The following is a 12929-nucleotide window of genomic DNA, read 5'->3' as shown; positions in this document are numbered from 1 at the left end:
ATATAGGCGGCAGGCACGCCAGCGTAGGGACTGCTTCTCCTCCAACRCCTCGTGCAGTCCCCAGCACCGGGGACTCCCTCGGAGAGGAGCGGACAAATCCACCAGCAACAAGAGCAGCAGGAGCAGCACGCTGAGCACCGGAAGCGTCAAGAGCAGCATTGCTTTCGYGCTGACTTCAGGCAGGAGGCTTTTRGCCAAGTGTTTTGTTTTCGCTGTCCCCACTGTGATGAAGGGATGTGGGCTCAGGCAGGTAGGTGACAGCGCTGTAGGTCGCAGGGAGYGCTGTGAACCAAGAGGAGACACCATCCCTGTGTTTGCCTACAGAAGGGACACAGACAACAAGGAGCCCACCCTAATCTAATGCATAGTCCAAGTAGCCACACAAGCCTCCTCACGTGCTCTGAAACTCTCCCCAAAAGATACCTTACCCTCTATGGCCCATCTCCACCATACGTTCCCTATAGCCTCCCCTCCATGCCTGCTCCAGGAAGGAGGGGAGGCAGACCAGCTCCTGAGTTACTCTTTCTCCATGCCTTCACAGAGCAAGCAGAGGGAGAAGAAAAAACTGCCGACAGAACCAGCTCTTAAGTGGACAAGATAAAGAGTTAAAGCAGGCAAAGCRAAAGCTTCAGAAGAAAAACGGTTATGTAATAAATCAGATATTAGAAGGCAGGAAGGTGTACTATATAGAGGAATCAAAGTACGGAACAGGATGTATATAAAGCAAATATTGAACTAACTTTGATAACACAGAAAAATAGAAGATTTTTGGTGGGGTTAACTGAAGGCTCAATTTTAACTATTATAAATTTCCTGTTTTACTCGTGTCGGGCGGTTTTACAGTGATCTATACAATACATTGTGTGCCTAATGATTTCCTAGCCATGAATGGGTCACTCAGATTTTACTTTCCATGCTTTTTTTTCTTTTTTTTTCCTCTGTCCTGGAGAAATAAAGCTATTGAAACCCTCCAGGCCTTGCCCATTGGGTGTTTTCTTTCCTACCAAGACATCAAACCAGCGTGAAGGTTTATTTTAAGCAAATTCAATAGGATGTATCATACAAGCACCTTGTTAAAAGCGTACAATGGGAGCCGAACCCATGGTTATTCAATTAACAAGTGTTCCATTTTCATGCAATTCCTGTTGTGAATTCATTACTCTAATGAGGCTAGCAATTTGTGAAGCTAACAAGGCATCATTTGTCTACAGACACGTAGGCTAAGAAATTCCAAGTCAACATACATCRGAAGGCAGACTTGTTTGTGAAAAGCTAAGCAGAACTGGAAACCTCTACAGATACTACCAGACTTGCCTTAAATGAAAGACAAACTAAACAAGAGTAAGGAATATGATTAAAAGCTCTGTCTCAAGAGACATGTTCAGATTTATCAAGAAGAACCTAGCTATTCTCTCCAAGGAAATGAAACCTGTATTGCAGGCTTACACTTAGCTATTACCTTTCAAAGCTTTTCAAGCTTAACGTTAGTTGAAGTTTTTATTCTTCACCTACTCCTATTGGTATGGGAGCACCATGCTCCTGCTGGCTGCTAGAGGCCTTCATCCCAACTTCTGCTCTGTATTCATCTGTGGCCACGGAGCGCCTATTCTTTCATCAGGCCAAAGAAAGACTCGTATTTAGAGGCTCAGCGTGAGACAGGATCCACTGTGATCAGTCATGCTTGTACGTTTCTGAGTATTTCTTTCTTGAGCGTTGGTGGCCGGAAAAGCACAGGCTACRTCTAGGTTCTCCCTTACCGCACTCAAAATATCCTACTATTCACGCCCCAGAGTCCACCTGTGTTTTTCGAAGGTGCTTTGCATTCAGGTTTTCTTCCTCAGTTCTTTATGAATACGTGAGCTCACACCCCTCAGTCAACATCCTCATTAATTGGTTTTTAGTGCTTCCTCCTTTCTGCTACCTCAAGGTCTTCCACTTCATTCTCCATTTCTTGACTCCCCAGTGTACAACATTCCTCTCTAAATTCACCAGGGATGTAAAATAACATATAAACTAAGATCATTCATAGAAGTATTTACTACACTCATTTCTTGYGAACTCCACTAAGTAACCTTCTCCAAGCCCAATTAGGCTGCTTCCAACTGTCATCCAATCTTGAGTTAATTCCTTACTGACTTTGACTCTTTCACCAACCCCCCCAGTCTCCAATTTAATGGCTTCCCATCTTGTAAACTTACCAAATGTATTGCCAAGAACTGCCATATTTTCTTTGTTAAGTGAAGGATTCTTTTACTGAAGGAGGAGGTCAGGGTGATGGGGTGCAGTCCGTCTGAACAATAAGGAGAATAAAGAAGTCAACCTGCAGAGGTCTTTTCAAACCCATCTTTTATGGTTTCTAGGCTAATCCATGCTCTTTCAGACACTCATGTATGAGCTTCTTCTGTCCCTGACTGYTGGCAGTAAGAAGTGTTATCTTGTACCTGGTGGGGAGCGGGAACACAACACAAATCAAAACAGAACAGTTTGAGATTTTTAWGGCAGAGGAGATCTTGCAAGTCTCAGCTTGATCTTGCCTAATYTCCCACAATAGGGATTTCACTTGTACACTCCCAGTATCATCACTGAAATGTGGATACCAGAGACACTACATAAAACAACATGTTTCAGTTTGACACATCACCACTGGCATCCATGCTACGGGGTTGGCAACCTCAGCTCCACCTAAGCTCCATCAGCCCACAGATCCCACCAGATGAGGTGGCCCATCTGAAAGYGAAAAGGAAGGGACAGAGGTTAAAGCAGACACACACACAGCTGTGCCCAGAGGTCCTCCTTTTTCAGGAAGGCACCACAAAGACTCAGCACTGCCAGTTTCCCCAAGATATAGGCCAAGAGTTTTAAAAATTGGGAGTATTTAGRACAATACAGCCTTGTATACTGTCTTTCTCAAGGCTATTACTCCACTTTATTTTTGCTAAGGCACAAACATAAGGATACGTCATCCGTTCCTATGACACAGGAAYGGTAGAAAAGATTATTCCCAAGTTAAATTATCACAAAATTCCCCAAAACATTGCWTTCTTAGAAGATTTGTTGATATAACTTAATGTATTTGCAGATGTCTTAAAACACTCCGGGTCGCAGGGACTACATTGGTGAACGTTCAAAAATTTGATGCCAACATGAGCAGACTCAGACTTGAATCTGCATGGAGAAAGCTTTGCTGGCCCACAGAAAGACTCGGCACAGAAATTCTAGCCACCCATTCTGTTCACTGCAGAAACCTAGTAGCTATACAGCACAGACCCCAAGACCACCTCCTAAATGGGTAAAATAGAAAATGAGGTAGTGGAATGGCGTTTCCTGCACTATTTCTGGAAGTTTTAGGCTAAGTACTCCTGAGGAAGAGGTAGAGAAAAGAAAAGGAGGGGTTTCCTGATTTTTACCATGGAAAAATAACTAAACAGGACAGAGTACTCTGAGGATTACAATATAGGGCAGAGTAGCAGGTAGAAAGGCACACCTGAGTCAACCGCCTCAGTCATGGGAAGCACAGAAAGGGGAATCAGGAGCTAGCAGAGTATATGTAAAGTAGCAATACAGTGTTAGCTTTAAAAGCCTTCCTATATCAAACCTTATGGCACATATATACAAGTACACACACACACACACCGTATCTATCTATATATATTCATATACACACTAAAAGTGTATTGTGAAGTCAGAATGTGACATAAAAAAACCCCAGAACAAAAAAAAAAAAATCCCAACTTGTTCTGTATTTTTAGGTTATGTTACTTCAAGTGCTCCATAAAAGAGTGTCATAACACATCCTTCCTAAGCCCAAGGCTGATATCTGCAACATATACTTGGACAGAAGCACAGTGAGAGGAACAGATTTGAGCTCTCAGCTTTGTTAAGCATCCTTAGCAGCACACAGCTAATTCTAGGGCCTAATCGCAGCCTCCTTTTGTGTCCACTTGTTATTCATGACTTCTGTTGAGGAGAGCATCTTGAATTCAGCCCAAGATAACCACTTAACGTCATGCAGCGTTTATGGAGGGGAGAACAGTTAATCCAGAGGTCTCAGCCACCAGAGGTTCCCGTTAGTCTGAGGACCAAAAAACATCCCCAAACCAAAYGTGAAAGTGGTCTTTTCTAGAAATTCCCAATTAACATCGCTGGTCAGTTTTCCTCTTTACATTCCAGCTAAAGAGCTCTTAAGAATAGAGCTGTACAGATTACTCGCCCCAGGCAGACTCTGAAGAACTGTACGTACTAAAACATCATGCACTAATTTCTCTAGCCTTTCTCTAGAAGGCATTTCTTTTGCAAAGAAAATCTCTTAAAATCTTAGCAAAATGATTTTTACATTTTAATGATCAAATGCRAACTGATCTCAAATTAAACACTGAGAATTCAAACTGAATGGAGGAACAAGCTGCAGACAATACAGGCAGCACAAAGGCAGCAGAGTTATGCAAGAGAGAAAGAGCAACCAAAGCGCTATTTAAAACCCACACTTGACGGATAACTCAGGTTTAAAAAAAATAATAAAGGAAGCAGCTTTTATTTCTTTGACCTTCACAGTGACTTAGCTGCGTTTGCAGAACGTTTTAAGAATAACTGCTTGGCAAGATATGAATAAAGCCAAAAGCTGAGCCTGTAGATTTCCCCACGCAAGCACCTGGTGGGGYGATGGTGGAAAACCTTCCCAGTTACTTGGCTTGTACCAAGGTCTAGCCCAAAGGCTGGAGTTCAGAAGATACTCCCACATGTTATTAATAACAGGGCCTGACTGCTCCCAAAGTCAACAGGAGAGCCACTTCTGGGTTCCACAGTCTAAGATTAAAATGATAACCAGCTGCCTCTCTCAGAAAAAAAATATACAGTGATATGAAAACTGTTCCGTTCCGTTGATGGAGCCTACCACGAAGTCAAAGGGAACCGCGCACACTCAACAGTTCAGAAGAAATGGATGCAGCCCAAGTGCATGTACAAATGAAAGTGTTTGTGCCTTCAAACACCAGCCGCTTGGCAAGTGAGAATTCCTGGATTTCAGTCAAATGTATATACAACAGAAGCTGTTATTTCTTGTGTGGATATACCTGGAGTATACAGAACAGTCTGAATTTAAACACGTTTTTACAAAACAGTTCATAAAGTGAACCAACCACAAAGCTATACTATAAAAATTGCAAGAGTGTTTGACAACCTGAGACTTAATTCATTTATAGACTCAGCTCCATCAGCTGACTCATGCAGAGCCTCCCACGCAGAGACCAAAGCAAAAAAAGGAGGGCGAGGTGGGACTTTAGATCAACAGAAGCTGATCTTGAATCTGTATCCCCATTTATATCATTAAAAGGAAAAGGATTTAACCTACAGTTAAACTTAACTTATAGTTGCATATATGCAACTATCAACTCTTTCTCTACAATAAATTCATATAAACTTTCTATGATGAATATTAGTAAGCAAATAAATCGTGAGTGGGGAAAGGCAGGGAGGAGGGGGGAAAAAAAAAAAATTCAACCTCATGGTTAAATACAGTTTCTGAAAGATGCAGTGTGAAACTAAGATACCTCACACTCTATAACCAGTTTTATATTTTACTCAATTAGAAGCCCATGCAAGACAGTCAAAAAAATAGCTTAAAAAAGAATCAAATTTATCTCCCTGTTTTAGTGTGAATACAGTTGCCTTTCTTCTGTTTTTCTCTTTGCTTTGCTACTTCAGAAAACTAACCAGTTTTAAAACAAAACTTCTAAATGCTTAGAAATTCAAGCTTAGGAAATAATCAACTAATTAAAGAGATCAAAGAATGACAGAAGATGGATACTGTTTATTGGTTCTTTCCATCACATCTGAGTTACAAGTGTAAAAGTCGCACAAACTACAGGTATAAACATGTAAAACAATACAAAAATAAATGGAAAGGTAATTTTATATTCACTGAATCAAGTTGTGTAAATAAATACAATAGGCAAAAAGCTTCAATCACACAATTCAGTTTAACTGAAGTTACAGTAGTGTTTGTAAATATAAGATTTTAACTTAAGTTGCAAATATTAAAGCATTGAGAACTAGTATAAAAGTGAATTTTGGCACATTGTAAAGTGAGAAGTGTTATATTAACATCTGACAATTGTGTAAAAATGAAGCAATTTCTCACTAGCTTTCTGAGGTACATTTTAAACAATCTAAAATTAGATTAACGCTGCAGTTCTAACAACTCACAGTTTACAATTCACTATACTAGTTACAATTTTTCCCTTTTAAGAATACCAGCAAAGTATGCTAGAACTTAAATCTGTGCAAATTCAGAAAAGTCTCAATTAAAAAAAAAAAACACTCAACTTACTAGGGAACTTTTACTTGCAGCTTAAATCCTCCCTGCAATCAGTTTTGCTAAATGCAAAGTGTAAAACTGGACAAATACCAAATTGCACAGCTTAATATAAAATACTCCTAGATCGCAGCATGGTTCAAGTTGCAAGCATTCCTCTCCTAGATTTATCACATTTTTCTCCCTATAACTTCAGTAACTTCTGATCACACTCATTCTCTCTGTGAGGGGGAAAAAACACCACAAGCTGCTAACATGAAGGTCAGCAAAGCATGTAAACCCTTTGAGGACTCTCAGCACTTCTCCACAATATCAGAAATGCCTGGACGTAAATTTACTATTACCAATTTTCAAAATACAGTAAAAGATATAGGAACAGTGTAATGGCACTTTTAACGTATCCAAACATTTGCATTTTAGAAGTGGTAGTTTTTGTTGTTTTATATTTTTTTCAGTTTTACAGTAGCTAAAAAACTAGATCATTAGAAGCAACTTAATCCTCACCTCAACTTCAAAAGAACTGAGAAAAACAGATTACCCCATAGACGGGTTTTGATATGGTATAAACATCTCTGACCAGAGTACAAAAGTTACACTCTTCTTAAAAAAAAAAAAAAAAAAGTGCTGCCGACTGCAAGAAGCAACTCCAAAATAATCAGCAACTGCTATTAAATTAGCAGCAGCATCATATATTTATACATTTTAGTCCTCAAAGAGTTTTAAACATTATAACCATTTGTGCTAATATTCTTCACTAGGTTAATTTTAAGTCCTTTCACCAAAACCGTTTTTCCTTTAAAAAAAGAGGGTGCAAGCAAGACAACCCATGACGTCCATTTATTTTATGCTTAGCGCACCGATGGCGTCATTTGCAAGGCACTACTATGTTTAAAGGATACCATTGTCACAGTTTCGCTATTTCGGTAATTTTTTTTTTTTGTTTTAAAGTCACAGTTTTTAAAAAAAATTGAGGTAATCAAATTATTTCAATATCAAAATATATTAATTGAAACAGTACCAGTATGGTGAAAGGTCTTCATATTACACAGTTATTATCATATAGCATGCAGTACAGTATATAAGTATACTAGGCCTTTGTTCTGAGCTCTTCTGATTCATTTTTTAAAAAACTTCTCAATTTGCACAGGAGCAYACCAGTTTTACATATGTATTTCCTTTTTAATCACAAGGTATCTCGGTTGTAATTACATCTTACTATGCTAATTCATCTCACCCTGATGAATTAGCCTCCTGGACAATTATTTAAAGAGCTGCACAAATTGGAGTTCTTAAAAAAAGAGTTCAGCAGAGCAAGATAAGCTACAGTATCTTCACCTATCATTTAYCAATTGCACTTAAACCTACGCTGTTATTGACTTGCAAGTTGAGGCAAAGCACCCAAGTGCCGTTTGTCTCAGCCACTGGTGTTTCTTCTGACATTACATAGTTCATACCACTACTCTAGAAATATGGCTTTGCAAATTAGATAACTTGTACTGGAAAGGAGCACACTGGGTTTACACTAAGTTTATTGGCAAATAACTATAACTTTTTAAAAATTCCCTCATGCCCCTTTTATTGCAGTGTTACCTCCAAAATTCTGTACTTTATTAATCCTGGTTTGACATATAGTTTCATGCAGCCAACTGTACCTAGTTTACAAACACCTGCTAGTCCCCCAGGATCCACTGCTAGCTACATTTACTCTACCAGGCACTACAGTATATTAAGACTAAAGTATAGCCATGCATAGATAACTCACGAGCCTTATCGTGACGCTCTATACCTGTAATACGGGTTACCCCCAAAAGCCTAAAAACACGAACTAATTGCTGGCTTTTACTGTACTTTAACAGGATACAAGTAGTTTCATAAAGTCTCGCGGTGTGCAAAAAAATTCTTAAATTCAGACAATTTAAGTCTAGTAGGAAAGCTATTAACGAAACCTTATCACATTTATATCCCAATCTGCAGCACCTGGAATTGCAAGTCTATACTGTATAACCACCACAGTACAGGCACCAAGTCAGCTAGTAGCAACTCATACTAAAGTCTACCTAAATGGTGTTTCAGTTTTTCATAGGTTTACTGAAATTTCAGCCATTTAAGATTCCAAAGGTAAAAAATATATTTCCTACAGCATAATATTGTACATAGACTTAAGTTTGACAGGAGGAGTAAAATCTTATTCTCCTTCCGTAAAGAGACTGTATGGATTTTAGTTATGTGCAAGTATTTCAGCAAACATAAATTATTTCTTCAGTAATTTCTTACTGTGTAACATACCTCTAGCCAAAAAGAAACATTACAGCTGCGTTTAGGGATCAAGTTGTTCCTAAGGCAAAGGAATCTGAAAATCAAAAATCCCCCCCTTAACTGTTTTCACTTCTCTAAATTCTGAACACATAGCATGCTACAATAATCTGATAATTACTGAAATTTATTTGAATTATGTTTAAGTAGCTGCTAAGGTACCTTATAATGCTTCAGCYAATGATCTATACAGAGACACTTAAAATTGTACTAAATTAAGTTAAAGGATATATTGCCGTAATTCCTACCGCAGTATCATTTAATAGCTGTAAAGTTTTGGTGCAAGTAGTTGAAACCTAGTGTATCAGCTTCCTAAAATGTTAGTGTGCAAATTCTTCTGAAAGCTTCACAAACAAGGTATTTCATATTTGAAACATTTATTTTGATATTTTTCACCTTTGGAAATAAGTCATTTTCACAAAGATGACTTCAGCTGAAGAATCCTGKTTTTTCGTGCTCTCTCCCTTCTCTTGCTTTACTTAGTTTTTACTACTGAAGTAAGAATCTTTCCAGATAATCTTTAAGCAACATCAAGTCACAGATTACACCAATTTGTGCAACAAATTTTATAGAACCGTGAAGAAAGTCAGATATCTCCTGTTATCTTGTTTCACCCTGMATTGTATAAATACCTTTTCAGAAAGAAAGAAAAAATGAAAATTTCAGCTGCAGATTCAAACAGTGCAGAGGTTTTTCAGACATGCTGTCCCCTTGGACAAAGGCAGCAGTGCTATGTGTTCCCCCATTTCTCGCTTTAGGAACACCCTAACAGCAGCAGGATTAGGTACTCTCCTTGGAGTTTTTAAAATGTTCCCCCATTTCTCGCTTTAGGAACATCCCCCAATCCTGCCTGCTGCAGTACCCCACTGCCCACAACTGCTTCAGTTTCAAGGGACATCTAGAGAGTAACCTGGTTTGATTATCTGCACGACAGACCAATTCCAYGATTCCGTTCTGATCTACTAGAAAATACAGTTTTGCTTCTTTTCTTTTTCTTCTTCTGGATACATTTCCACTACTAGCTAGGGATTCCAGGCGATGCTTTTTACGATCTGGAATGAAGGTGAAGTGGAAGCAAACCTCACAGTACAAACAGCTAAGCAGTTACCAGATTAAAATGCCAACCTTACAGGAGTGATCTCTTTGTTTTAAAACAGAGTGCTGAAAACTGATAYTTCACTTCTAATTTTTTAGTTAACCAGCAAGGACAACAGCATTTTTTGGTTACTGACAGTAGATGGTTCAGAAATCCACAGAACGCACATGCTTATGTCTTCTGCTCGAAGAGATCATGATATTCTTGTTCTTCTAGTTCTCTGTTGTACTTCTCTATTTCTCTGTTGGCCTCTTCCAAGTAATCATTCATGAATTGGTCCATTACTGATTTTGAAAAACTGAGGAAAAACACATTTGTCCAAATAGTGTTTATTAGARAAGAAAGAACAGGTTTGAAGGATTAGTCACTTCAGGGCCACTTACTGAGAGCAGAAATACGATACATCACCTTCTGGGAGACCTACTCTTTATTAATAGGGATAAAAGAGTTGCACAATAGGCATCTCCCAGGCAAGAGGAAAAAGGTAACATAACCACAGCAGTTTTGCAGATGTTTACTGCTATTTTGTAGTGTGAGTCTAGAAATTCTGCCCTAAATTCAAATCAGCCAGAAGCTGGTAACCAGTTCCTACACATACAGTTTTTACTTTCAAAAAGTAAGACAGTAGTAGGGTCACAGTATCAGTTAGTATTACGTTTCATGAGAAGTGAACTTTTCASCCTAAAGCTCAGGTTCATGGATGCTGGAAGGCTGCAATATGCAATTAGTTAGATCCCTAATAGTGTCAGTAGTTGGAAGAAGTGTTCTCTGACTAATCTCTTGTTCCTCCTATGGAAAAAAATCCCCTACTGTTAGAGAAACCCTGAGCCTTGTGCCTGTATGGAATTAGGCTTCATTCCACAGAGCTAGGCAAAATTCAAGGTAAGTGGCAGTAAGGATTGTCCTGAGGATGAGGTTACTTCAGTTCAGTGCTTCTTGATTCTTAGTACGAGTCCACTTACAGGGTCTCATACAGGTTGGGAAAGACAAAACTTTAAAAAGGGTAGAAGCAGAGTAGGAGAGCTCAGGGTGTCCCTGCCTGTTGCTGGCTCAGGCTGCCTTTGGAATTTGTGCTAAAATCGAGACTGCGCTCACATTGCAATATCGCCATTCTTTAAAGATAACTTTCAACTCCTCTTTAAGGAACGGCACGATTTCATTTCAGAGAGTAGACACCGACAAGGAATGCACTTCTGAGTGTGTCACCAGTACTAAAAATCTAAGTGGCTGTTAACAGAGAAATTGTGGCGCATTATTTAGAAATTAGCTCAGTGTCAATATTTTTGGTCTTCTGTAAGAGTAACAGACATATTTAAATAGATTTTCTGAAGGACAAAAGTCACCTAAGGTTTAGTCAACTCACACCAAAAGCTAATACTAGAGTGGTGGCCTACTGAATAGGGAAGCTGGAGTMCACTGTTATCATGTTTTCTACCACTATACCACAACCAAGAACTTACTCAATGGACAGAAATCTGTTTAAAATTTTAAGTTGTCTTATAAGACATGCAAAATACCTGTTTGTTCTTATTCCAAAACAGAATCACAGAATCCACCTGAATTTGAAGTTCATCAAACTTATGGAGTGAAAAGTAAACTGAGAATATAAAGCCAATATTGAAATTTAAGTAATAAAGACAAAAAATGGTAGAAAACTAGGAAATAAGAAAAAAGAAAAGGAATACACTGGAACATCAGTATTGCTCTAGTGTTTCTTGCCAAAGACAGAAATATGATCAGGTTTAAATTTAAAAAAAAAAAAAAAAAAAAAAAGGCAGTTCAGGAAAGAAAGCTAGAGGGCCCTACTTTTGGCCACAGTTTACATTCTGTAATTCATACCAGAGAAGACCTTGTAGAGCAGCCAAGTAAGGACAGCCCATTTAGGAAGGTCTATTTGTCAGTTTGATAAGTAAATCATATTGGTAGCTAAGATGAAGTAGTTTTAAAATAAGGTTTCACTTGTTTAAATGAATTCAAATAGTTATATATATATAAAAAAAATGCAACTCCACACCTAATCCTACACTCTATTTTGTATTACTACTTTGCATACAGTAAGGTTTTCATTTTTCAGGCTATGTTCCAAACTACTGTAAAGATATGCAACAAAAGGTAAGATATTGTAGTAAAACACAAAACAACCCTGACTGTTTTCATTTCAGTTTGTGCATGCACACATATGCGCACAAAACTATATTCATTTGGCAGTTTTATCAGTCAAGACCAGGAATTAAAAACATTACAGGACTGTTTTATTTGAAAAGTATTTCTTTCACAAGCTGTTGCTCAAATTATTCTCTGCATTACCTCATGTACAGCAGTTTGGGATTTTGGGGGGTTCTATTCTGCTTCTTAGATCACACATCTGAAAAAGTGTTTTAATACAGTTTTAAATGGCAAGTGGCCATGAACAGATTTAAGCAAAACCACTTTTCACTTCATATTACTACCTGCCAGTCAGTTGGCCCTTAAACATAAGATCTGCTTTGATAGTCTACATTTCAGATTTATACAGCCTGTAGTCTAAAATATTCACCAAACAAAATATGTACTTTAAAGGATACATGGATGATAATCCATTTTGTCACCAAAAAAATTCACAAATTGAGTCCCATTGTAAAAATAACCAGCTGGAAGTGGATCCAAGTGGCGTTTCACCTAAATTAAGAAGCAATATACTGTATATTAAATATTTAAAACTAAAAACTGCTAGAGACAGTCCTAACAAGCTTAAATAAGGATAAGAAAAATTCCATTTGCTGAACTTTAGCAGACAGGGAAGAAGGCATGGCTCCAGGCTAAAATGAAGCACTTTGCAAAGACAGTATGACAAATGAGATCCATTTAGACTCAGGGAGTTAGATACAGCAACACTAATCACAGCCATGCCAAACCTTTAGGAACTCAACTCCAGAGATAGCACTTATAACCCTAAATTAATTGATGGGCACAGGCATTTAGGGTTGTAATTTGCACGTGACAGGGTGATGTGCAGAGTGCAAGGCAGGGAGGAGATGGAGAAGAGCAGATGCCTACACAAGCGAGAAGTATGTACATGTCCAGTACCCCACATTTCCACAGTATCCCACACTTCCACCTGCTTTCCAGGGCTGACTTGCGGCCCTGAGATAAATGCTGATACAAGACCAGCATTTACATCTCAGATCCCTCCTGGACAGCCTTGGTTGTGTTTCTGAGTATATAAAAGCT

The 12929-nt window shown here is 38.5% G+C and overlaps 1 protein-coding gene across 1 annotated transcript in view; it reads right to left on the bottom strand.

The window, feature by feature from the left end:
• Positions 1–5786: 5786 nt before the first annotated feature.
• The window catches only part of DNAAF9 (dynein axonemal assembly factor 9), an 85906-nt gene continuing 78763 nt past the window's right edge, over positions 5787–12929 (bottom strand). Inside the window, exons 38-39 of the mRNA XM_085314598.1 lie at positions 12284–12377; positions 5787–10003 (exon numbers count right to left, since the gene is read on the bottom strand). Coding sequence (XP_085170724.1) covers positions 9891–10003; positions 12284–12377 — 207 coding nt within the window. The 3' untranslated portion in view covers positions 5787–9890. The remainder of the gene's footprint in view (positions 10004–12283; positions 12378–12929) is intronic.

The sequence above is a fragment of the Rhea americana genome, unplaced genomic scaffold, assembly GCF_003343005.1.
Source record: "Rhea americana isolate MKP2758 unplaced genomic scaffold, rheAme1 scaffold_41, whole genome shotgun sequence".
Classification (NCBI taxonomy): domain Eukaryota; kingdom Metazoa; phylum Chordata; class Aves; order Rheiformes; family Rheidae; genus Rhea; species Rhea americana.
This window is presented reverse-complemented; position numbering and strand designations above follow the sequence as displayed.